Genomic DNA, 24,404 nt, shown 5'->3' on the forward strand with positions numbered 1-24,404 from the left:
TTCAAAAAGAAACATAACCGGATATCAAGTTGAATTTTCAATTAATGTACGTACAATCGGTTTGGGTCGAAATTTTATTTATTTATTTGTTTGTGTATATTTTGTTTAGCGCTGCACTATTTTATTCTGAAAGGCATTAACCGGAAATGTGGAATTTAGCTAGTGTTACTGAAGTCCCTGTTAATGGCTGATATGTAACTGTCAACAATTCTGGGGTTGCTGAGACCGAAGCCCTTTTACGATCCATTACTCTCTGTGTTTCACAGGTAAAGATATTTGGTCTGGTTTGATTTAAAAGTTGTTTACTGAACAATCGGAGTAGCTTGAAAGCCCGGATCCTGGTAGCATTTGTAACGAAAGACAGTGCATGGTTAGCTTATCCTCTTTTCGGTCTAAACCTCTAAGCAAAGTTCCTGATGGTGGTTGAACTCACTAGGAAACGAGCAGATCGCAAGACATTTATAATTGATCTTAAATATATTTTAAACCATTTATTCCCTCTCAAGAGTCTGTTATTGTACCATGACAGTTGACTCACGATGGAAAGCAGCTATTAAGACACTGAACTCACCAACAATAAAACGATCGGGTATTTTGTTGAATCTAAAAAAAAATGTACTGCAATATAAAAGAAGAAATATTAGTGAAGGAAGGCTGAGTCAGACCTAATTAGACCGACTAGTTGATGATGGGATTTTCTGTTATGGAAGGGACTAGACGAGTTCTAGAAATAGACAAGATTAAACCAAGTCACCTTGTGAGGTGTATTGTGATGCATTTGAAATGAAGACGTTGAAGTAGTTGGCTACAAATCTATCTGCAGCAAACATCGTATTTTCCTTATCAATTGTGTATAAACATTTTATGATTCAGGGCTTTATTTTCCCAGCCTAATAAACCTAATCAAACTGTAGATTAGGTGCAATCAGGGTCCTGAATTTACACCTGTCGTCTCTGCTTCCAGGTTCATTTTTAAAGGCAACTTAGAATCAAATGTTATGGATGAACCATGAAGGCACAATTACAAGTCACAGGTAAGTTATTTCTTGGACAAATTTAAGAGCCACAAATAAACTTGAAGCCAAATATTCACCAACGCTATGAAAATTCTTGCTTTCTATGCAATCATATATAATAAATCTGACCAAACATTTGTTGCTTTAGGTTAGTTTGGATTGTTAAAAACTATTATATGGTAAATCAGAAAATCTCAAAAAATATTGTTCCTTATGTTACTTGATTTAAATTCAGTAGTTTACATATATTAAAATTACTATAACTTAAGCCCACTTGGGAAAGCCCAGATGATGGCTTTGTAAGCTTTTATTCACAACATCTAAGTAGCTCAATTGAGATAAAACTATTTGCTTCTATTGAACGAATCAAAGGATTCTAACATTTGGCTGATCATTTTAGTACATGATAATATACCTTTGTTTCATGAGGGCCTATTGGTTGTGGTGTTGGAAAATAAGCGAATGTAAATACTATTAATAATCTAATATTGAGTAGGTATTATGACACTAAATTTAGTCAGGATGTACAGGCTTAATTATACATGAAAAGAATAAACCTTTTACATAATAGATAGTAATAAAATTATTATTAATTTTAGCACTTGAAAATAAATCTGCCAGAGGTTGGTACAGTGAAGTGTTTAGTTGAGTGTTTGGCGCTCACATGATGATATTCATTTATGATGATGACAATAATAATAATAATAATAATTATAATAATTATACAATGATGTTCTAGTATGTTTTCCAATTACAACCTCTAAATCAGTATGATCATATGTACAAAAATTTACTTCCAATCTCTTTATAGTTCATGGTTGTGTTCCTCTTTCCAGTGCTTTCAGCTAAGCTAAAGGAAAACAAAAAGAACTGGTTTGGTCCCAGTCCGTACGTTGAGGTAGCTGTGGATGGCCAGTCAAAGAGAACAGAAAAATGCAACAACACCCACAGTCCCAAATGGAAGCAGGCCCTCACTGTGTGAGTACTGTTGTTGTTTGTTTCTGTGGCAGAAGTCAGTTTTTTACTAGCCGAAATACTAGAAATCAACTTGGGAATTGTTAATACATTTCTCACTAATTTAGTTCAAATAAATAATTATTGGATTATGCATAGATTTGATACAAAATAAGAACATATTTTAATGTTTAATGCACACATAATGTGCTTTTTAGACATGTATTTATATAATTGTGAAAACTGATGTAATCATAATAGAAGTTGTGGAATTCCAGTTTTTATTTCATTCTAGCTCTTATAAGTCAAAGATACAATTGTACAATTTGTAGCACATAAGTATCTGAGATGAACACAAGATGTCTGTAGGACAGGGGTGGGCAATCCTGGTCCTCGAGGGCCGGTGTCCTGCAAATCTTAGATGTCTCCCTGGTCCAACACACTTGAATCCAATAACTGAATCACCTCCTAAGTGCAGTCAGGTTCTCCAGAGTCCTGCTAATGACCTCATTATTTGACTCAGGTGTGCTGAAGTAGAGATGCATCTAAAAGTTGCAGGAGACCGGCCCTCGAGGCCTGGAGTTGCCCACCCCTGCTGTAGGATGTCCCTTCATAATAATAAGTAAAAAAATGATTTATGTTTTTACAATCTATTTTTAAGATATGGGTTTTATAATCCTAATTTGTAGATGCAGAAATGTGTACTGAGATACCTCCTACTTTAGAATTTCTGTTAAGAAGGATGCTCACTTATGGAACAACTTTAATCATATTATTTTGTTCAAAGTGAAATTACACATATTGTAACATGTGATAAAGTACACACTGGAAATAACAAAAAAAGGTTATAGTATAGTCATTTCTTTTATATTTGCATAATTCCTTTGATAGTTTCAGGCCAAAATGAAAACAAATTGATTATTGGCTCATTTATAATTAATTAGTCTTGAAAACTCAATTAGAACAGCTGAATCTAGAGCATGTTTAGAACATCTCAATCCCATAAAAATTCTTGAAGCTTAAACATCAACATGTTCTCAAGTTATACTCAGTCAAGGACTTCCCTGTTTGAGCTGCACTTAACATAATGGTGGTTAAGTGCAGCTCAAACAGCTGTGAGGCAAGCGCAGCTCTGAGGCTGGAAAGTCTGAGGCTGACTTTCCAGCCTCAGAGCTGTAAAGTCAGCCTCTTCTTCAGCACAGATTTTTACTAAATTTTGTGTCTGTGTTGCGTTCCTGCAGAATTGTGACTCCAGTCAGCAAACTCATCTTTCGTGTTTGGAGTCATCAGACACTGAAAGCAGATATTCTGCTGGGCATGGCCACTCTGGACATCGGCACGGTCCTCAAAGCCAATGATCTTAAATGTGAGTATACATTTGAAAATTTCTTCCACGTAACGTTGCTTTTTTAAAAAATTTTGTAAATATTGCACCTTTTTAAATTTCCTTTATTTGTCAGTGAAATTATGAATTTGTTGTAGGATCAGATGTTTTAAATGGAATTTGCATATGTTTTTACACTTGTTGAGTAAAGAGTTCAAATAAAATAAGATAAAATAAGTAGCTTCCCATTCCATGGAGCTACATTTCTGTTGCTAGTCTGTGGATGTTTTATCTGTTTTGCCAAGAACTGTATAGTTAAACGGTGCAGCACACTCTATAGAGGTTGTTCTCTCTTATTATAAAAAAGTGCATGCCTGTCTGTACTCGTATCAACATATTCTGTTGTGGTTTGATAACATTCACACACATTTTTTCATATTTCTGACCTTGTTCTTTTGTAAAAGTTTGGACTTAGAGGAACATTGTATGCTTTTTCTACTTTGATCTCTAAGTTTAAGTCTGAGTTTTGCTATCGTGTTGCTGTTGGAAGCATTTTCTTAACGATGTTATTTCTCCTAATCTCAGTGTGTGAGGTGGTGCAGACGCTGCAGCTATCCTTTGACAGAGACCCTCAGGATATTGTAGGGGACCTCTCAATCTGTCTGGACGGCATGCAGGTTGACCCGGAAGCCTTTGCTCTGGCAGAGAGAGAGCAAGGTAAGGCAAGCACAAACAAGGTCATGGCAGAAATAATGGAGAACTTCAACACTTCCTTTTTTGAATTAGAATGTCAATGCTATATTGGCTTTGTATAAATGATTAAACTGGTTTACTTTGCTTAATCCATCTAGAGCAGGGGTCTCAAACTCCAGGCCTCAAGGGCCGCTGACCGGCAACTTTTAAATGTGCCTCTGCTGCACCACACTTGAATAGAATAATTAGGTCATTAGCAAAGCTCTGGAGAACTTATCTACACAAGGAGGAGGCAATTAAGCCATTTCATTCCAGTGTTTTGTACCTGTGGCACATCTAAAAACTGCAGGACACCGGCCCTTGAGGACTGGAGTTTGACACCTGTGATCTAGAGGACTTTTGTCAAGGCTCAATTATCTGCATTACATTCATTTGCCTCCAGGGAGCAGTATAAGCATTTCATACATTCAGTTCGTAGAGGACAGCTTACACGAGCATTTAAAATGGCTCATTTAAAATGGCTTTTAATTTGACTGCCATGTAATATATGGGTGAAAAACATGGTTTTAAATTCAACTGTAATAGCACTATTAAACATTTTGAAAGTAAATCAGTATAAATATTATCAATGGCATAATATTACCTTGCCACCAGGGTAATATTATGAAATAGATCATTTCATTATCAGAAATGATCTAACATGGTCATACATAATGTTACAGTTTTCTTCTTTTTTTCTAGCTCCTCTTACAAATGGAAATGCAAAACAAAATGGCAACACAAGCAACAGGTCTTGTAAACTTTTACTTGAAAATCCAAACCTGGGTTTATTGTTTTGCCAGTTTTTCTCCAATAAGGTTCCAGATAATTTTTTCTTAAACTTGTACTTTTAGATCAAGCCGGGACACGTCTCCATCCAGTGACTCAGATGACTGGGTCATTGTACCCAATGGTCTTACTGTCAGCGATAGAGGTTCTCCCTCTCCGTCTGCAGAGGGCTCCACTTCCTCACGTCCTCCTAGGCCTGCCAGGCCACCGCCTCCTACGCCACGAAAACCTGCTGCCTCACCAAGTAGGAAAACACACAATTTCATATACTAAAGAGCTGCTAAAAATATGGATATCATATTTAAAGAAAGCAAATGACAGATAGTCTACTTTTAGATTTATTATTTTTTGTTGACTAACCAAGGGGGTATTAGACTCCAGTTAAAGAGAGTTTTGCAAAAACAATGAATGCCATATGCTATTCTTCCCTGCTCCTTATCATCATTGTGTCCCAGGCTCTTCCAGTAGTTCTTCCCCCAGTGAACTGAGTGAAGCACCAGCTTCTGATGGCTCCTCTCAGGCATCTGCAAGCGGAGGTTCAGACCAGCCCGATGACACAGGTGCACGAGCAGCAACGGCTGTTTCCTCACAGACGGCTTGTGCTCCCAAACCAGATGGCGCTGTAACAGCAGCTCCAGCTACAACAGCTACTCCCAGAGTCAACCCCATTAGCAACGCACCGCTGCCACCAGGGTAAGTAAGGAGCAACTTCCTGTTTTGGTACTATGTCTGTTGTGATTTTAAATAATTCAGCTCAATTGGATTTAAAATATTTTTTTCAATGGTACCAAATGATAACTTTTTTGTCAGCTAGGATCATATAGTTATACATAACTTAATAAACTTTAGGGTCTGTAGCCTTCATTGTTCCAGGATCTTAGGTTTGTAAGATTTTTTCTATTTCTATTTATTAACTGGAAATGCATCAGAATTTGTTTAATATAATTTTTATTGTATTATAGATGGGAGCAAAGGGTAGACCAGAATGGAAGAGTGTATTATGTGGACCACATTGAGAAAAGGACAACCTGGGACAGACCTGAGCCTCTGCCTACAGGGTACCATGCTTTATCCTTTATTTAATGAATCCTGAAATATCAGAATCTGCTTTATTGGTCATATTGTGTGCACAAACAAGGAATTTGACTTCAGTTTTCAACCAAACAGCAAATCCTAAGTATTTTTATTCTCATTTAAAATGGCTACAACCACGTATAGTTACACCTGGATTAAATTTTTTACATTTTTGCTTTTTGTTTCTTTTTTCCCCAGCTGGGAGCGGCGGGTCGACCCGATGGGTAGAGTATACTATGTTGACCACATAACACGAACCACAACATGGCAACGGCCCACTCAGGAGTCAGTCCGCAACTATGAGGAATGGCAGAACCAGCGCAGCCAGCTCCAGGGAGCAATGCACCAGTTTAACCAGAGGTTCATTTACGGGGTGAGAACAGTCAATTTGATTACTTTCACCTTCAGTTACGGATTGGTTTCTTTGCCTCAGGACTCTATAAACTGTATTAGTACAATTGCTAAATTGTGAGCCAAGCTGGGTGATCTAAGTTTTTCAAAGCAGACAAGACAGCATGGACCTTTTTATTATTATTATTTTATTCTCTTAAACAGGTTTTCTTATTTATTTATTACTTGTTTGTCTACTCAGATAAGCTAAAAACAAGTTTTGTTGTACCAATAAGTATATACCAATAAGGTAAAGATTAAGAATTTCAGTAAGATCAGTTTACTTATTTGTAAATCAGAATTATACTCTATGTTTCTATTTTATTAATAGAGACTATTAATTCATATTCTTTCTGGCTCAGCTGCAGGATCAGTTTGCAGCCACATCCACTAAAGAGTTCGACCCACTGGGACCGCTGCCACACGGCTGGGGTAAATATGTTTTCACAAGAATTCGCCTTAAAGATACTGAAGTCTTAGAAACATGATAAGGATCTGTTGAAGGAATGCATAGCTGTAAGTTGACATACATTTATGTACAAAATTTTTTTTGTTTTAGAGAAGAGAACAGACACCAACGGCAGAGTATATTTTGTTCATCATCCAACTCGAATGACACAGTGGGAGGACCCGAGGACACAGGGGTGAGTGCATATTGTATCATGTTATCTTGTGTTTTATGGCTGTGACTCTCTTTGGTAGCAACTGGATTCATTCCGTATCGCTGAAAAGCAGCAACATGCCAATGTGTTGCTCAATTTATGAGGACTACTTTGAAACTTGACGAAGGGAAACATTTTGGATCCTTCTTTTACAACTTTTAAAAAGTTGCTTTGCCATTGCATTTTAGGCAATGCAATGTTTTTCTTATTTTAAAAAAGGAATTTAATTATTTATTTATTTATTTACGGTTTTTGTGTATTTTCAATATAGCATAAAATCAACTTCAGTGGTTAAGTAGAAAATCTACAGAATATTCCAACTTAATTCATCCAAAAAATCGATTAATTGTCAGAATAATCGACTGACCATGTGAATAAATTTAAGCTTCACTGTAAAGCGTGCTTATTTTCTTATCCTGTGTGTTTGTGTGTTTTCTTTGCATGCTTTGCTCAGTCTTCTGAACGACAAACCCCTGCCTGAAGGGTGGGAGATGAGGTTCACTGTGGACCACATCCCCTACTTTGTAGACCACAACCGGAAAACGACGACCTACATCGACCCTCGGACAGGGAAATCTTCCTTGTAAGTTGGTTTTCATAACATTTAAAGTAATCCTGCTGGTAAAGGAGATCTACCACCAGGTCTTCCATTCTTGTCACAACAAAAATGTTTGTTGTCTCACTTTTACAGCGAGAATGGGCCACAGATCACCTATGTTCGGGATTTTAAAGCCAAAGTGCAATACTTCAGATTCTGGTGTCAGGTATGTTTACAAATCAGATTGTTAATTGATTTTGTCCTGCTTTACTATTTTTTAATGTATATTTTTACATTATTATTCAGAGATGAAAAAAGTTCTGCTGCATCTGAGAACACATGTGTGTCTTGTGTTTGTTCTTAGCAATTATCTATGCCTCAGCATATCAAGATTACTGTCTCCAGAAAAACTTTGTTTGAGGATTCATTTCAGCAGGTAAGATCTTGTCTTTTTGTCACGTTTTGAGGTATTCAGTGGGTCTTTTCTTGTTTGTACATGAATTATGTAAGTGAATTAATTTTCGGCCTTGCTTTCAAAGATCATGAGTTTTCACCCACAAGATTTGAGGCGGAGACTGTGGATAATTTTCCCTGGAGAGGAGGGCTTGGACTATGGAGGCGTAGCCAGGTAATCCCTCTGAAATTTTTAATGCAGGTGTGTCTTTTTTATGACTAATTGGGTGTGAAAAGTCTCACTTGCAAATTTTGTTGACAACACCCAATGTTGATGTAAAGTTGTGATGTAATATAAGCTTAGATGTTTTGTTGAAATCTTGATCATCAAGAAATTCTATCACTTCTTTTCATCACTTATGATTGCTAATATATTTTTGGAATTTGTGTTGATATTTTCAGAGAATGGTTCTTCTTGCTCTCCCATGAAGTGCTAAATCCCATGTACTGTTTGTTCGAGTACGCTGGAAAGGACAACTACTGTCTTCAGATTAACCCTGCTTCTTATATCAATCCGGATCATCTTAAATACTTTAAATTCATTGGCCGCTTCATTGCCATGGTACCCTTTTCTATTGGTTTTAAAATACATTTTTGGCTTAGTAAATTTGAATTTGCATGTCTTTCATTCAAAGTCACTAAATGTGTATTTTGTTTCTCTATTTTTTCCTCAGGCCTTGTTCCATGGAAAGTTTATTGACACGGGTTTCTCGCTGCCTTTCTACAAGCGCATTTTGAACAAACCGCTGGCTCTTAAAGACTTGGAGTCCATTGACCCCGAATTTTATAATTCACTCATTTGGATCAAGTAGGTAGTTCATGCATATAATGTGTGAGAGGTACAAGTGAACGTAATAATCTGGAAAACCATGGAATTTGTGTATTTTCCAGGTCTGGAAAAAGAAAATAGACTATGTGAAAGTATCTTTATTTCTAGATTATGTTTTATTCTATTGAGCAATGATGGCGCAGGTTTAACACCTGACCACAGTAAAAATGTCTGTTATAAATTCATAATGAGGTTTTATATTTATGGTTTAAAATGATATAAATAAGGTCTGATCACTATGGAGAAATTAGTCTGAACAATTAAAGGATTTTGGCATAAAGCTTATATGATCTTTATGCCAACCTAGATTTTCTGAAATAGTCAGTGGTCAAATAGTTTCGAAATTTAACTCTGTTGAATGTGAACCAAATAACACATTATTGTTTCATTCTGGATTTTCATACAGATATTGATTTTTAATATCTCCCAAGTTTTTGATTAACCAGCACATTTTTAACATTTGTTGGTTCTCATAATTAGTGAGGACAATTTGAGGTCACTACATGTTAATGTTCAGTCTATAAATTCTGATGATCTCCAGCTTAGTTTTCTGCAGGTAAGAAAATGATTAGCGTTGGTGTAACCTCTTAGAATTAGAAGCATGTTCTACTTCTGGCTGAAAAAAAAAAGCTACAACAATTGATCTATGCACTTAATACATAAACCTGGAAGTCTTAGCTAACAGGTCATGTATCAAGTTTTCCATTTTCTCTTTATGAGTTAGAGGTTCTACTGTACCACATGAGTTCACCCATCACATTTTATTGCTGTCCGTAAAACCTTAGAGAAACTGTGTTGCTACGGTTATTTAAACTGAATTGGTTAATAAAGTGGGTTTTATGTCTTGCAGGGACAATAACATAGAGGAATGCGGTCTGGAGATGTTCTTCTCTGTTGATAAGGAGATCCTGGGAGAGGTCAGCACTCATGAGCTGAAACCAGATGGAGGAAACATTCCAGTTACTGAAGACAACAAGGAGGAATACATCAGGTACAGCTGCATTTTTCCACTTCCTACTTACTAATTATGTTTTGCTGTTTTTACATCCTTGAAACTATAACAGTTATGAAAGTAGATTCATAACTGTTATACACCAACCTGTATAATTTTTTATACAGGTTGGTGGCAGAGTGGAGGCTGTCCAGAGGGGTGGAGGAGCAGACCCAGGCATTCTTTGAGGGCTTCAATGAAGTTCTTCCTCAGCAGTACCTTCAGTACTTTGATGCAAAGGAGTTGGAGGTACAAAGCTAATTGGGTGTTTTTCTCAGGGATCTTTAAAAAGCAGGTTGTTTTAAATGTGCTTGTCATCCATTGCTGATTAAAATAATATTATATTTTGCAGTATTTATTGTGATAACTGTAAAATTGACTGTAAAACAGTTTAAAATGTGTATTTTTTGGCATTTCTTTCTGAATACAGTCAGATTACCACAAACACAAATGCTGCCCTAAAAATAAAACTTGCCTAATATATACTTTAGACACTAGGTACATTAGGGGGAGCAGTTGCATACAATGATAGCATTTGATAAAATGTTCAAATATATTTGTCTTTATTGATTCTCTCATGTAATATATCTGCCATAATAGAAGATAAGGTAAAGCACTATTTCCTGCAACATAAACTTCAATTTGAATTTAGTTTGTCGTGATGGTGATGTGTTCAATGTATTCTATGTTTTGTTTTTAGGTAATGCTGTGTGGAATGCAGGAGATAGACCTGGTGGACTGGCAGAGAAACACAATTTATAGACATTATGCTAGGAGCAGCAAGCAGATCCTTTGGTTCTGGCAGGTTTGTTCTGAAAATAAATGTTCTGTTATTGTTATATTTGTTAATGTAACAAGGAATCAAATCTTCACAGGTTTTGGGTGGACCTAACCTTCATGCTTTTTCATTTAAAATAATATCCAGCAGCAAAAATTTCTGAACATTCATGTGTTGGAGCAGTTTGGAACATGATCTCCTTTCTTTTCTATAGTAAGATTAAGTCAAACTTAGCAAAACAGAAAATGTTTTAGAAAAAAAGGTACAGTTTGAGATTTATTTTCTCAGATTGATTGTAGTTTTCAGAAAGTGGGAGGTAAGGCTGACTGGCATGTATGCAAAGTATACACGCCAGTTTCATAATGTTTTAATTTGTTTTGGCATGTAAAGAGTAAAATATACTGTTAAAACGGCACTGGAAGTATGTGGTGCTGGAATTGTGCAAAAGTGCAGCAGAAATGTGCAAATCTATATCCATTTTTTTTATCTGAATGCATTTGGAAATATCTAACTAATTGGAACATAAATGACTTGTTTTGCAGTTTGTGAAGGAGATGGACAACGAAAAACGAATGAGACTCCTGCAGTTTGTCACTGGCACCTGCCGTCTTCCTGTGGGTGGCTTTGCTGATTTGATGGGTGCGTAAAATCCATACAGATGTATAAAACAGATGGTTTTATTTTGCACCGTCATGGGATTTTTCTCATACAATTTTATTGTGTGTGTATATAGGAAGCAATGGTCCACAAAAGTTTTGCATTGAGAAAGTGGGGAAAGAAAACTGGCTTCCACGAAGTCACACGTGGTGAGAATGTTGTTTTTTTTTTTTTTTTGCTCAAAATGAAGTCATATCATAAATGAATGGGCACCTCAGCTTTTCTTGTCACATGCAGTAAAAGGCAACAAAAAATGTCAGAAGAGTAACTATGACTCTGTTGTTTTTTCTATTTAGCTTCAATCGTCTGGATCTCCCTCCTTATAAAAGCTATGAGCAGCTGAAGGAGAAACTTATGTTTGCCATTGAGGAAACGGAAGGATTTGGGCAGGAATAATCATAACAGGAGTTCCTGATTTTCATCCCGATAAATGGATGCAACAGAAAATTGCTGACCTTGAATGAGCCGGATCCATTTTAGAAAGAAGCACTTTTAGCAGTTTCTCTCTGCAGCCTGGAAATGCTTTCACCATGGTAGATTCTGTCTGTCTCAATAGCATATTCACAAAAGATTACAAAATTGTTTCATAATAGGTTCATTATTTAACAAGGGATCTGTGAGTCTTCTACCTTGATGACCTGTTCCTCCCTGATCCACTTAATCTCACTTTGCTGCACAAAAAGACTAAAAAAAGAAACGCCTTTCTCACTCTGGCATGCCTGCACTTGCTGTATGTTGAGTAAGCGCAGTTTCTACACGTGGAGCACTGATTCTGCGCCACAGTCATTTAGAACCACTTTGTTGGGCTATGCACCCTGATAATGTACAAGGAAAGAAACTTGTCTGTACATTTTGACTCGTAATATGAAGATTAATTTCCTGACAGATAAAACAGTCCCTTTTGATTTGAGGTCATTGAGGTTTTGTTTTCTTTCTTTTGATGGAAGGTGGGATGAATGAATATTTTTCTAATAGGTGACTGATATGAATCCTGTAGCACATATACAGTTTTTTATTAACTTTGCTAAATGTGATGACTTTAATTGCAATAATACTTTCTTGTGTTGTGACAGGTTAATATGTTCAACTAGTTTGCACATGTTTTTGTGAGCATTGAGATTATGATTGCTATTAGAAGATGCTATTTTTAAGTGCAATAGTTTTGTAGAACACATAGTTTCGCCAATGTTGCATTCAAACAGGGCTTTGATTAGTTTTTCTAAGATTTAGTTTTTACCTTCAAGTTAAATCCCAGTACTACATGGAGATCTGTTGCATACTTTGAATTCTGTAAGGTTACTGTGGTTTGCTGTCCCATTATAGCTGCTACTGTTATATCTGCATTTTAGACCATAAATGTTTACCAAATGTTTCAGTCAGGAAGAAGTAAACTGTGAAGGCTGTGATAACGAAGCTGGTACTGATGACCCATTCAAACTGAGCGATAGTCGGTTCTCAGCTAGTTCTCAAGAGCCCAAGTTACATAACTGGAGCAGCGGTGTGTCAGATGGGTTCTGTTAAGCTTTGCAAACGGAGTGAATCCAAGAAAAGCTAAGATTTAAAATTCTACAGGTTTCATTTATTAAGTGACTGTTATTGCTTATGTGTAGTTGAAACCAGACATTTACACAGACATTTTCAAAAATATGTTTTATTAACCTCACAATTACATTACATCATACTAAAATAGTCCCAGAATAATTTGATTTTAAGATAATTGCTCACATTTTCTTCAAATTCAAAAGTTTTAATAGATTTTATTAGTATTTGGGATATTTTCCATTTGAATAGAATGACTTGAATGTGTTAGGTATTTTTTCACATGCTCCCCATAATAGTTTGCTGGAGTTTTGGTCCATTCCTCCCATCAGACCTGGTCTAACTGACTCTGTTATGCAATCTGCCTTGATCGCACAAAGTTTTTTTTAGCTCTGCCTACAATTTTCTCTATGGGATTGGATCAGGGCTTTGCGATGGCCATTCCAAAACATTGACTCACTTTTATTCTTTTGTAACTAATTCACTAACTAGGCTTAGGGTCATTGTCTGTATGGAAACACATGGTTTAACTTTCTGCCTGTCTTGAGATGTTTCTTTAATATTGCCACATGATCTTATTTTCTCATCTATTTTGTGAAGTGCACCAGTCCCTCCCACAGCAAAACATCCACATGATGCTAGCCCCCTGTACAACTGGGATTGTTTTCCTGGATTTTCAAGCTCTCCTCTGCTATGATCTGCATTATGGACAAACATTTCAGTGTTATTTTCATTTGACCACAATATATCAAAAATATTAACATATTTGGCTCTAGGTGCATTTGCAAAGTGTCTTTTTTTTTTACCTTTGGTATGACTTCTTCGCCGAGTCGCCTTACAGCTAACCTTGGTACATGTTTCACGATGTATAATCACACTCTCTTCCCAGATTCTGCCAGCATCTTTCCAAAACAAGTTTTGTTTTTTTTCTGGGGTTGATGTGCACATTTTGCTGTGAAACATGTTCGTCTATACGACACAAATCTTGTCCCCTTTGTAAATGTTAGCACAGCTCAACATTTTATAGTTGCCAATAATATTTTTTGAACAGATGAATAGGGTGGGAGTTATTCCAAGGATAAACCGGATTTGTGGAGGTCTGGCATTCTCTTCCTTTTACTTTGACTGATTTCTTTAGGTTATCCACACAGTGCGACTCAAGGAAACCTTGTGATTGAGGTTTACCTAAAAAAAAATATCCTATCAGATGCTTACAAGGCCGTGCTATTAATCACCTAGGTTTTACAAATTGTTTAAAGGTAATTTAAACTTAAATATATAAATCTTTAAGTCTTAAATGCATTAAGATTTAGTCTTAATGCATATAAACTGCTGAATTTGAAGGCCTTAATAAAAATTTATTTTAAACATTTTAATATGCTTGATTTTGCAAATAAAAAAGTGGTAATCTTATTTTTATCCTAAAACAAGAGGAGTTTAATTTGATTTAAATTCATACATCTGAGAATAAATATCTGGTTTCAACTACAAATACACTTAGTGAGTATAAAAAAGCTCATCCATCAATACATCTGGATTGCCCAAGAAGTGAAGAAAACTTAGTTTCACAGAACCCTAGTTTTATAGGGTGTGAGTTGCTCAGATTTCTACATTATAATTAAAGACTTTTACTAGAACAAGGCTATATAGAAAGGTAATTAGTAAAATTGTGAACCTTTAAATGTCAATGTTCTCCAAATTTCACAATAGCATCCACTGCATCCTCATGAATATTGCCACCCCTTGTAAAGATGTCAGGGGTGAGGGGGGGATAAAATAAAATTGCACTAGCGTTCTCACTGAAATACTTTTGGAAAATCTAGTTTTTAATTTCAGAACATTTAGTAAATGTATTGGGGGGGATATAACAAGTTTTAATAAGATCTTCAGTGCCACAGTTGGTATCTAATCATCAATGACTTCATGTTTACCAAGAGGATAATTATGTTGTAATACTAAAGTCTGATCTTCAAAAGTGGCGAAGGTAAGAGACCATACAATTTAATTAAGGTAGAAATTAGATTTATAAATCAGGAAAGCTGGAAAGAAAATAGCTACTCAGCTAGAATAATGATTTAAAAAAACACTCTTGAAATTACTGTGGTCTGTGTGAGCTTATACTACTGCTAAAAATAAATTGTGCAACTTTCTTTTTCTTTTTACATGCTTTCAAGGGGTGCCAATAATTGTGCAAGGTGTTGTACTTTAAGTTGTACTTCAACTTTCAGCTTTTATTTTTCTAAATATATAAAAAGATAATTATAAAAACTGAAAAAAAAAAAAGGTGTTTTGTCAATGAATCTGAATATAACCCTGTTTTTATTTTATCATTTAAAACTGCTACTGGTGTTACTGTTTGGGGTTCACTGGATTTTCTTTTTTTCAAATGTTTCTAACAATTTTCTATTTTAAGATTGTGGCACACAGGTTTAAATCTCACATTTACTGTGAAGGGAAAACAAGCAGTAAGCAGCTTTCCACATAGTTTCAGACTGATTTAAAATAATTATGTAGTAATGTCATTATTAGGAACCCTCCTAGCTTTACATTGGGGTCGTGCTGCAAATTGAAGACTGTGATTGTAATGTGTGTTCTACTTAAAAAATCAAAAAAAAAATCTATCTGCTGTTTCCCTTTAAGATCACTCATTAAAAACAAATAAGATTCTTGGATTTGAAGTGTGAATTTACTCCCATAAGCCATAGTTCATTATAGTTATTTTTTTACTATGCTTTATCTACATTCAAAAATTAGTTTTCCTTTGTTTACCTCTTAATGATTACTTATTGTATCCATTTCTTCTAATTATTTAACATTTTTTTGTGATGGATGTGAATCAGACCAACCACAACCTACAACTAGCTGGTGTTTAATATAATGTTTACCCGTGCTGTAAACACAAAGCTGGTTGATTTTGCTACTTGTCTCTCTGATCACCACTGTGTTCCAAATCATGGGACAGAAATCTGTAGAAATATGCAAACGTGTATCAGAGTTGTAATGACATTATTGTTGTAATCCACTGTCAGTTGTGTAATCACTATTTATTTCTTATCTATAACTTTTTGATAAGTGAAAGTCAGTGGGTTAATTCTATTTATCAATAATATGAATTGAATGTGCTGTTGACCAGAACTGATTAATAAAAACAAATGATCAGTAAAATTATTAAAATGCTAAAAGTGGGATCATTACTTTCTTGTTAACATCTCTCTTCTTGCTCCTCTTACAATGTCCTACGCAGAGCTTAACTGACCTGATGTTTGACCTTCATTCAATTCAAAAGGTGAATCTCACAGATTTTTACCTTGCAGCTAATTATTCCCAAAGTTCTGTTTTGCAGAAAATTTGAATATTATATAGATTGGAACAAAATAAAATTGATTGTTAACACAGGAATGTCAACATACTGAAAAGATTAAGGACAACTTAGAGAACCCAATTAACCTGATAGTCATGTTTTTGGACTGCAACTTTTAGATGTGCCTCTGCTGCACCACACCTGAATACAATAATTAGGTCATTAGCAAGGCTCTGGAGAACTGATCTACACAAGGAGGAGGTAATTAAGCCATTTGAGTCCAGTGTTTTGCACCTGTGGCACATCTAAAAACAGCAGGACACCGGCCCTTGAGGACTGGAGATTGGCACCTGTGATTTAGAGAAACCAATTAACCTGACAGATTTTGGACTGTCGTAAGTTGAAATTAAATGTAAAATTTGCCATGGAAATCAATTTGATTTGCGTTTATTTAAACGACAAATCATCATCATTATTTGAGCTCATTTAAAAGATTACACAAAGTCAAGTCGTTCAGAAAGGAGTGATTCAGGAACCAGTAGTTTGGGCATGGCTGGGGTCGATTTTCTGTGTGACACATGAGTCGCAACCTTTATTTGTGTCCCCTCTCGGTTCGATTGAAAGTCATGGCAGATCCTGACCTGATAAGAACTGTCCTGTACACGATCAATAACCTTTTACAACAGGAGAAATACAAAGCCGCCTTGGCTGTTGTGAAGGGATTCAGGAACGGAGCTGTGTGAGTAAAACACAAGCAGCTAGTTAGCTTAGCCGCGTTAGTTATACAGCTGCAGTCCTAACTGCGTTTAGTCATCAAGCCATTCATCTCATACGGAGTCGAAGATAATAAATTATGTTTGCAGTAGTAGTTACTGTTATTTCACTTAAAATCAGGTGTGTTTTAACTGAGTGAATCATGTTTGTTTTAGGTATGGAGCAAAGATCAGAGCACCACATGCCCTGGTCATGACATTTCTGTTTAGAAGTGGCAGGTCAGTCACTGATGTGAACATTTACTTCAATTACTTACAACGTTGTCTATTTTGGATGTGAACACATTGAATTTATTCCCATTGTAGCCTAAAAGACAAACTTCGAGCCATTTTGAAAGCCACATACACCCACTCCAGGAACCTGGCCTGCTTTGTGTTCACATACAAAGGACTGCAAGTCTTACAGCAAAAGATCCAAGGAAAGAGTCTCCAGTCCCACTCCTTCCTCGCTGCCTGTGTTGGAGGATGGCTGGTGTTTGGAGACAACAACAATATTAACAGTCAGGTAGAGTATGATGCTTTGTAGGTCAGGAGTGTCTGGGGGGAATAAAATTGTTAAAAACTGCTTAATAAAAGTTTCCTTAGCTGCCGTTCTGTGTTCACCTGTTTGGGTTCATAAAGCTTGTTCAAAAATGAAAAATCTATGTACAAATACCAACAGAATATGTTCCAACTTTAGACTTGGAGAGGAAAAATGTATTTAAGTCTTTTTATGAGGGAGAAAAAACATATTTAGTCTTTTTATTAACAAACACAAGTCCTAAAAAAATCATAGTTACTAATTCTAATGATACTTACCATAAAATGTTAAGATCTGACCATTAGTCCATCTCTGTGCATCTTGGACGTCTCGACAATCTGACTAGAATATGTACAGATTAGAAAACCTACTTCCTATGTCCTAAGCCCAGTGGGATGCACCCAGCTCACTCATGATTGTACTGACATAGACCAAACTTTGACTTGATTCTCTTATCTCTTTCCCCATCCTTTAAAGTTACTGATTTTATCTGTTTCCTGGGGCCGATTGATTTCCCGTGTTTTAACAGTTTCTTATTTTTTTATGTTATCACTTCAGATCAACATGTACCTGCTGTCCAGAATCCTATTCGCCTTGTCTCGACTGGCTGTCGAAAAAGGATTCATCCCTGCCCCCAAACAAGACCCTTTCCCACTCTTTGCCACGCTGGTGTGGGGAATCGTGTTGTGGTTGTTTGAGTATTACCCCCACACCCTTCAACCCTCCCTTCAGTCCTCCATGAATTATCTTTATCATGACAGCAACGTGTGGCATGACATCTCAGACTTCCTTGTTTATAATAAGCCAAGGATTGCTGGATCTTAGAAATGACACTTTACTGATTTCTTTAGTCTTTCTGATAATGATTGAATAAATATTTTTTTAATAATCAAACTTTTCTTGTTAATGGTTGCATTTTTAACTCTTGATATGACACTGTACTATGACATTTAATTAACCATTTTTACTTTATTTTGTGATATCTGTGGAATTTGATCATGATTGCAAAGCACTACGTTCATTTTCTGTTCACACTGTACCTTGTATGATATTTTTGGGGAAGTTTTGTCTAAGTCCAGAATTTGTTTAATTTTTAAATTTCAATAATAAAAGAAATATATTCATTTATGATCGTTGGTTATTTGTTAAGTTTTAGGAATAACATGTTTGATAAAAGATTTATGAGTAAAATACAAAGTATTACACATACACAATACTCTGTAATATACAGTGTATTGTACTGAAATTCAACAACCTGCTAAAATGAAAATTAAATAACCTGACTCAATCACAAATGGATGACCCCATTTATTTATTGAAAATAAACAAATGGGGTTTATTTTAGAAATCAGTGAAAAACTAAATTGATGAAAGACACACAATATGTTCAATGGGATAAAACCAAAATTATGTTTAAATGCCATTTTAAGGACCCTAAAAACACTAATTCTGAAATGATCTGTGCTTTAACTTTTACACATAAAGCATGTATTTGTGCAATAAATTTTTTGCAGCTTCTGACAATTTAGGATATTTTGGTCAAATATCAATACACCTAATTTATAACTAAAGGTTTTCAAGCTATTTTCTGCTGCTTATTTCAGGTCTCTAAAGTGATACCACAAAGTTTTCATTGAAGAACTTATCTTGATCCTGTGAGGTTCTTACTTTTTTTGCAAAGAAAATGTCTGTGTTTGGACATTCAAACTCCTATTGATATGACAAGATGGAGGTTCTCTCCAAGTGGTGGTTTGATTTTGTATTAGTTCTGACTCGAGGAACAATTTGTTCACCATGAATGATGCCTCGTAAGAAACCCCACAGGTCCGTCAGCTCGCACTACTTAAAGAAGTTTTTATCTAAGTGCCTTTAGGGAGCCTGGGATGTGGAATTCATTTTAAAGTGTTATTTCATTGTGTTGCTATATATGATATTGTGTAATGTGATTGTTATATATTTTAAATTCTCTGAAGTTTATGTACAGTATTTTATTTAGTTGAACTAAGTACTTGCCTTTTTACATATATATGTAACAATACAAGTATAAATATATATATATATATATATATGTATATATAAAAAATCCCCTTCTCACCCACCGTGGGTGGTTCTTATCCTCTGAGCTCGGGTCCTCTACCAGAAGCCTGGGAGCTTGAGGGTTCTGCGCAGTATCTTGGCTGTGCCAAGGACTGCACATTTCTGGACTGAGATGTCTGATGTTGTTCCTGGGATCTGTTGTAGCCATTGGTCCAGTTTGGGGGTGACTGCCCCGAGGGCCCCGATGACCACAGGCACCGCTGTGGTCTTCACCTTCCAGGCCCTCTCCAGTTCCTCCCTGAGGCCCTGGTATTTCTCTAGTTTCTCATGCTCCTTTTTCCTGATGTTGCAGTCGCTTGGTATTGCTACATCTACCACAACGGCTTCCCTCTGTTGTTTATCCACTACGACAATGTCTGGTTGGTTCGCCATTACCATTTTGTCTGTCTGGATCTGGAAGTCCCACAGGATCTTAGCTCTGGCGTTCTCCGTCACCTTTGGGGGTGTTTCCCACTTTGATCTCGGGGTTTCCAGTCCATATTCTGCACAGATGTTTCTGTACACTATGCCTGCAACTTGGTTATGTCGTTCCATGTACGCTTTCCATGCCAGTATCTTGCACCCTGCTGTTATGTGCTGGACTGTCTCAGGGGTCTGCTTGCACAACCTACACCTTGGGTCTTGTCTGGTGTGGTATATCTGGGCCTCTATTGCTCTGGTGTTTAGGGCCTGTTCCTGGGCGGCCAGGATGAGGGCCTCTGTGCTGTCCTTGAGTCCAGCTTTATCCAGCCATTGGTAGGATTTACTGATATCAGCCACTTGGGTTATTTGCTGGTGGTACATCCCATGTAGGGGCTTGTCCTCCCATGATGGTATCTCTGGCACGTCAACCTCCGTTCCCTGTTGTCTGAGATATTCACTGAGCACATTGTCTGTTGAGGCTTTGTCCCTGATGTATTTATGGATCTTAGTTGTTTCGTCCTGGACTGTGGTTCTCACACTCACTAGTCCTCTGCCTCCTTCCTTGCGGCTCGTGCACAGTCTCAGGGTGCTGGATTTGGGATGGAACCCTCCATGCATTGTTAGTAGTTTTCTAGTCTTAATATCTGTGGCTTTTATCTCCTCCTTTGGCCAGCTAATTATTCCAGCAGGGTATCTGATTACTGGCAGGGCATAGCTGTTTATCGCACGGATTTTGTTCTTGCCATTGAGCTGGCTTCTCAGGACTTGCCTTATTCGTTGGAGGTATTTAGCTGTGGCTCCTTTCCTTGTGACCTCATCGAGGTTGCCATTTGCTTGTGTATATATATATATACACAAGCATATATATATATATACACAAGCATATATATATATATATATATATATATATATATATATATATATATATATATATATATATACATTAGACATTAGACATTGTGCAAAGAGTGAAAGGATATTTAAATTTCAATTTGATAAACCCACATCTTCCATGATATATATATATATTCCATATATATATATATATATATATATATATACATTAGACATTAGACATTGTGCAAAGAGTGAAAGGATATTTAAATTTCAATTTGATAAACCCACATTTTCCATGATTCTCATGATGTTTAGACATAAACAAGCCCTCATAATACCAAATGTTCCCAACGACTGTGAACTCCTGCAGGCAGCATTCAAAAAATGGGTGTGCATTGGAACACACTTACTGAACAGATTTGTCTAGTGCCTGAAGGTGTGTCACGGTTGTACAGTATTTAATGAGGGGTGAAAAAAAAAACATCCTGTTTCAGCAAAACCTGTTCTGTATTTATCTTTAAAAGCCTGGATAATTGTTTTTGCAGCCTTGCACTAACCACTCTGTCATGTATCCAGCCTTAAAGTATCATTGGTTAAAAAAAGAAGTGCAAATAGTGTATTTTAAAATGTGCAAATAGTAATTATCTTCCTAAAACCTTCTTCTATTGATAGTAACAACTGCTTGCAGCTAAACTCAGACATAGCTAACACTTTATTGTCCCAGACTGTCATATCTGATATTAGACTTAACAATTAAACTTGAGATAACTCATTTGATTATGTAATCATATGTTATTATGATTATGATACTGTTATGGTCTGTTTAGCTGATATAATATGAAGGGGACTGGCTTGTCTCTGCTGTTAGACTACTGACTAAGTCAACAAAGGAACTCAAACACCCATTTTGAAGTGACTATAAAGTTCAGCCACAGTCGTAGGTTATTGAATCAGATCCTGTTTCACACTCTTTGCAGGACTGGATGTGACTGATTTTTCACCCAGACTGGGGAAATTACATCCCTTATTTCCCTCATAAGTTTGGACTCAGTGGATACAATTAGCACACACCTAGAGGCATTTTTTTCCAAGAAGTTGTATGGGTTTCTAAGATTCATGAATTCATGAATATTGTGTTTCTTGTATTGTACACTACTGTATATTTTACTTGGCTCCCTTTTGTAGAGGAATCGATGACATCCGTCTATGAAAAGGTGCTACATCATTTATTAATGAACTTTTGGAATTGATGTATTGGGTGAAAAAAGAATTCATCTCCAACTTCATCTTCCTAATGGACACCTGAAAGTTTTTAGTGAAAAAGAACGAGAATGCTCATAATTTCATCAAAATCAGTTCCATCTAAACTGCCTTAAATATTTCTATTCAGCGATTCTCAGTTCTGTTTCTGCGCCTTACTTAACTTCTGGAATCATGACCAAAAACTTCCAGTTTGCTGTTTTGTCTTTAGCTAACCACCATTAGTATGTGGATGTTTGATTAAACATCCGCATAATGTGGCTGAATGTGGTATAAAAGACTTTGGAATCCTCAGATTGTACAAATGCAGTCTGTGTAGCGTTTAGCATCACGTTTTTCAGCAAAGTTTTGTGAGATTTTAGTGTGACTTGGATGCTTCTTTTGGAAGAAAACACTTGTTGTGTAGGACACAACGAGTACATTCTGGAAACTGTTGCATCTCCTTTTACAACCTGATCACTGATTCAAAAATAGTTTGCCGCTACATTGAAGATTGCGTCAGCAGTTAAACTTGTCTTTTCATTGAACACAGGGAACATGTCCAAGTCATCAGAGGAATTTGGAACTTCATGTCTCAATCAAATTTTGTGTCACGGGTTGTTGTGGTTTGGCTGGCAATACTAATAGTGACACTGACGTCAGCAGAGCGTGAGATTGTATCGTTCCTTGTGTTTGACACAGAACTTGTACGATGTGTCTGACAGACGGGACGGCATGTACAATTTTACCATTAGGATTATTCTGCTCACCTGTGTCAGTTTAGTTAGGTTGATGTTTTTGACCTAGAAATGCATATATAAATGTTAGCAGTTCTATCAGTGCTATCAGATCTTCGAGGTTTTGTTAAAATAGAAAAAAATACTTGTGACATTAAAATGACTTATGACATTACACTAACTCATTGTAGCTCTTTAAAATACTGTTGTTAGTTTATGAGTCACTGAACAGCTTAGCAGCACGATACATTAAGACCACTCTGGTCTTCTGGTTCTGGTTCTGGTCTGCTCTGCGTATCCCAGAACCAGAGCCAAACATGGAGAAGCAGCATTCAGCTTATCCACCACAAATTTGGAACAAACGTCCAGAAAGTTGTAAAACAACCAAAACACTGAGTTCCTTAAAATCTAGACGAACCTCCTTTGATTTTTGTGTTTTTTCTCATATAAAGCACTTTGAACAGTTTTGTTGTATGTGCTATACAAATAAACTTGATTGATTAATTGAAAATTTGCTTTCTGTAAAAGTTAAAATTTATCAAAATAAAAATACAAACAAAAAACACAGTTTTGATAAAACTAAATCAAAGCAAGTAATAAAAACAGTTTGCCTCATTTTACCCGTTGAATATATAAAAAAGAAAACTCAATTATATGAAATGAGATCAGATATTTTGAGCAGTTATTAAGAAAAAGTATATGTGTATGTGGCAGAGACATTTCAAATTAGCCTACAAAAGTCTAGCATCTCATTTGCGATCTAATCAGAATTCCATTTTTTCTACAATATTATTTCATCGTTCAAATAGACATTCCTTAAGTTAAAACATCCAGTCATCTGTAGCTCCATATTTGGGGGCAAATTCACATCCAATGCGCCCGTCAATTGTAACACTATGTTTCATGTCACAGTAAGGTGATATTGAGACATAAGAATGGCATGACTTTGAGTTGACACTCATTGTTCAAAAATGCATCCCACCCTCTCAATGTGTGATTATCAGTACCAACTGCATCTCATGAATTAAACTTGTAAAACCAGTTTTACTTTTTTGTGTTTTTTATGGAGGGTAGTCATAGGCGTCACTGAACAATTACCTATAATCATACTCCCACGCTTGTGTTAAGCAATGTTCTTACATGATATTTTCCTCTCTAAAGATTGTGTTGATAGCACCATAAGAGTTAAGAAAATACTGAGTATGCATGACTGACTTTGTATTGTACATCCGGTTTGCAATGGATATCTAAAACTAACCACTAAAGTACACTAAATGGGCAGGACGGTCATAATAACTTACACTTTAGATTTTTAAAAACTGGAGCTGAGTTCGCAAGTTTGAATTCATTTTAAATTTTCTCTAATCCCCACAAGGTCAAAATTATACATGGCATTGACAAAGAGCTGTGTAAAGTTTGTAGAAGGAGTCAATATGAGACTTTAAATCCCAGGACACTAAAGTGTGGAGCATGGTGGTGCAGAATGCTGCCGTTTCCCTTAAAAGAAATTCAGAAAACATCTGGTTTTCTGATTGGAAGAGTCTATTGAGAGCAATCTGTCTAAACTAATCAGCAAAAATTAGTTTTAATTAATTTTCAGCTCATGGTAAAACGATTAGCAAATCTGTCAAGTATATTTCATTTAGGCAACATTTGTTTGCTTAAAGTCAATGTCTGCAGTGTGTCTCCCTTTTTTTTCCATGTTTGGGTGGAATTCACATGCTAACAGAGTTTACCCATCTCTTTATTCTCTACAGATAATGTACCAAATC

At 36.1% G+C, this 24,404-nt stretch overlaps 2 protein-coding genes across 3 annotated transcripts; both read left to right on the plus strand.

Moving 5' to 3' along the window:
• Window positions 1–129: 129 nt before the first annotated feature.
• On the plus strand, window positions 130–15,393 carry itcha (itchy E3 ubiquitin protein ligase a). Of its 2 annotated transcripts, XM_028002845.1 has the most exons (25): window positions 130–266; window positions 965–1,034; window positions 1,853–1,994; window positions 3,212–3,336; window positions 3,880–4,011; window positions 4,729–4,777; window positions 4,881–5,059; window positions 5,271–5,351; window positions 5,430–5,508; window positions 5,778–5,873; window positions 6,088–6,262; window positions 6,642–6,711; window positions 6,839–6,923; window positions 7,396–7,524; window positions 7,633–7,705; window positions 7,844–7,915; window positions 8,019–8,107; window positions 8,335–8,494; window positions 8,607–8,740; window positions 9,612–9,752; window positions 9,881–10,001; window positions 10,453–10,557; window positions 11,073–11,169; window positions 11,264–11,336; window positions 11,484–15,393. In XM_028002845.1, exons 2-25 carry the CDS (start codon window positions 1,010–1,012, stop codon window positions 11,581–11,583), a joined length of 2,532 nt encoding a protein of 843 aa, XP_027858646.1. In that variant the 5' UTR covers window positions 130–266; window positions 965–1,009; the 3' UTR covers window positions 11,584–15,393. The 2 variants fall into 2 exon arrangements, with proteins under 2 accessions (XP_027858646.1, XP_027858645.1); XM_028002844.1 differs by having other exon boundaries at window positions 5,271–5,508.
• A 1,180-nt stretch (window positions 15,394–16,573) lies between these two features.
• Window positions 16,574–18,448, plus strand: pxmp4 (peroxisomal membrane protein 4). The gene is made up of 4 exons (XM_028001771.1): window positions 16,574–16,766; window positions 16,957–17,019; window positions 17,107–17,305; window positions 17,879–18,448. The coding sequence occupies exons 1-4, from the start codon at window positions 16,606–16,608 to the stop codon at window positions 18,143–18,145; spliced, it is 690 nt and encodes a 229-aa protein (XP_027857572.1). The 5' UTR covers window positions 16,574–16,605; the 3' UTR covers window positions 18,146–18,448.
• The last annotated feature ends 5,956 nt before the right edge of the window (window positions 18,449–24,404 follow it).

Source organism: Xiphophorus couchianus, chromosome 20, assembly GCF_001444195.1.
Source record: "Xiphophorus couchianus chromosome 20, X_couchianus-1.0, whole genome shotgun sequence".
In the NCBI taxonomy this organism is placed as follows: domain Eukaryota; kingdom Metazoa; phylum Chordata; class Actinopteri; order Cyprinodontiformes; family Poeciliidae; genus Xiphophorus; species Xiphophorus couchianus.

Excerpts from the sequence above, each read along its gene's own strand:
- itcha (XM_028002844.1), top strand. The coding sequence starts at position 1,010 with ATGAAGGCACAATTACAAGTCACAG. Across the intron at positions 1,995-3,211 it reads TGGAAGCAGGCCCTCACTGT|AATTGTGACTCCAGTCAGCA; the intron begins GTGAGTACTGTT and ends GCGTTCCTGCAG. Across the intron at positions 7,916-8,018 it reads TTGAGGATTCATTTCAGCAG|ATCATGAGTTTTCACCCACA; the intron begins GTAAGATCTTGT and ends TTGCTTTCAAAG.
- pxmp4 (XM_028001771.1), top strand. The coding sequence starts at position 16,606 with ATGAGTCGCAACCTTTATTTGTGTCCCCTCTCGGTTCGATTGAAAGTC. Across the intron at positions 16,767-16,956 it reads GGATTCAGGAACGGAGCTGT|GTATGGAGCAAAGATCAGAG; the intron begins GTGAGTAAAACA and ends TGTTTGTTTTAG. Across the intron at positions 17,306-17,878 it reads ACAACAATATTAACAGTCAG|ATCAACATGTACCTGCTGTC; the intron begins GTAGAGTATGAT and ends TTATCACTTCAG.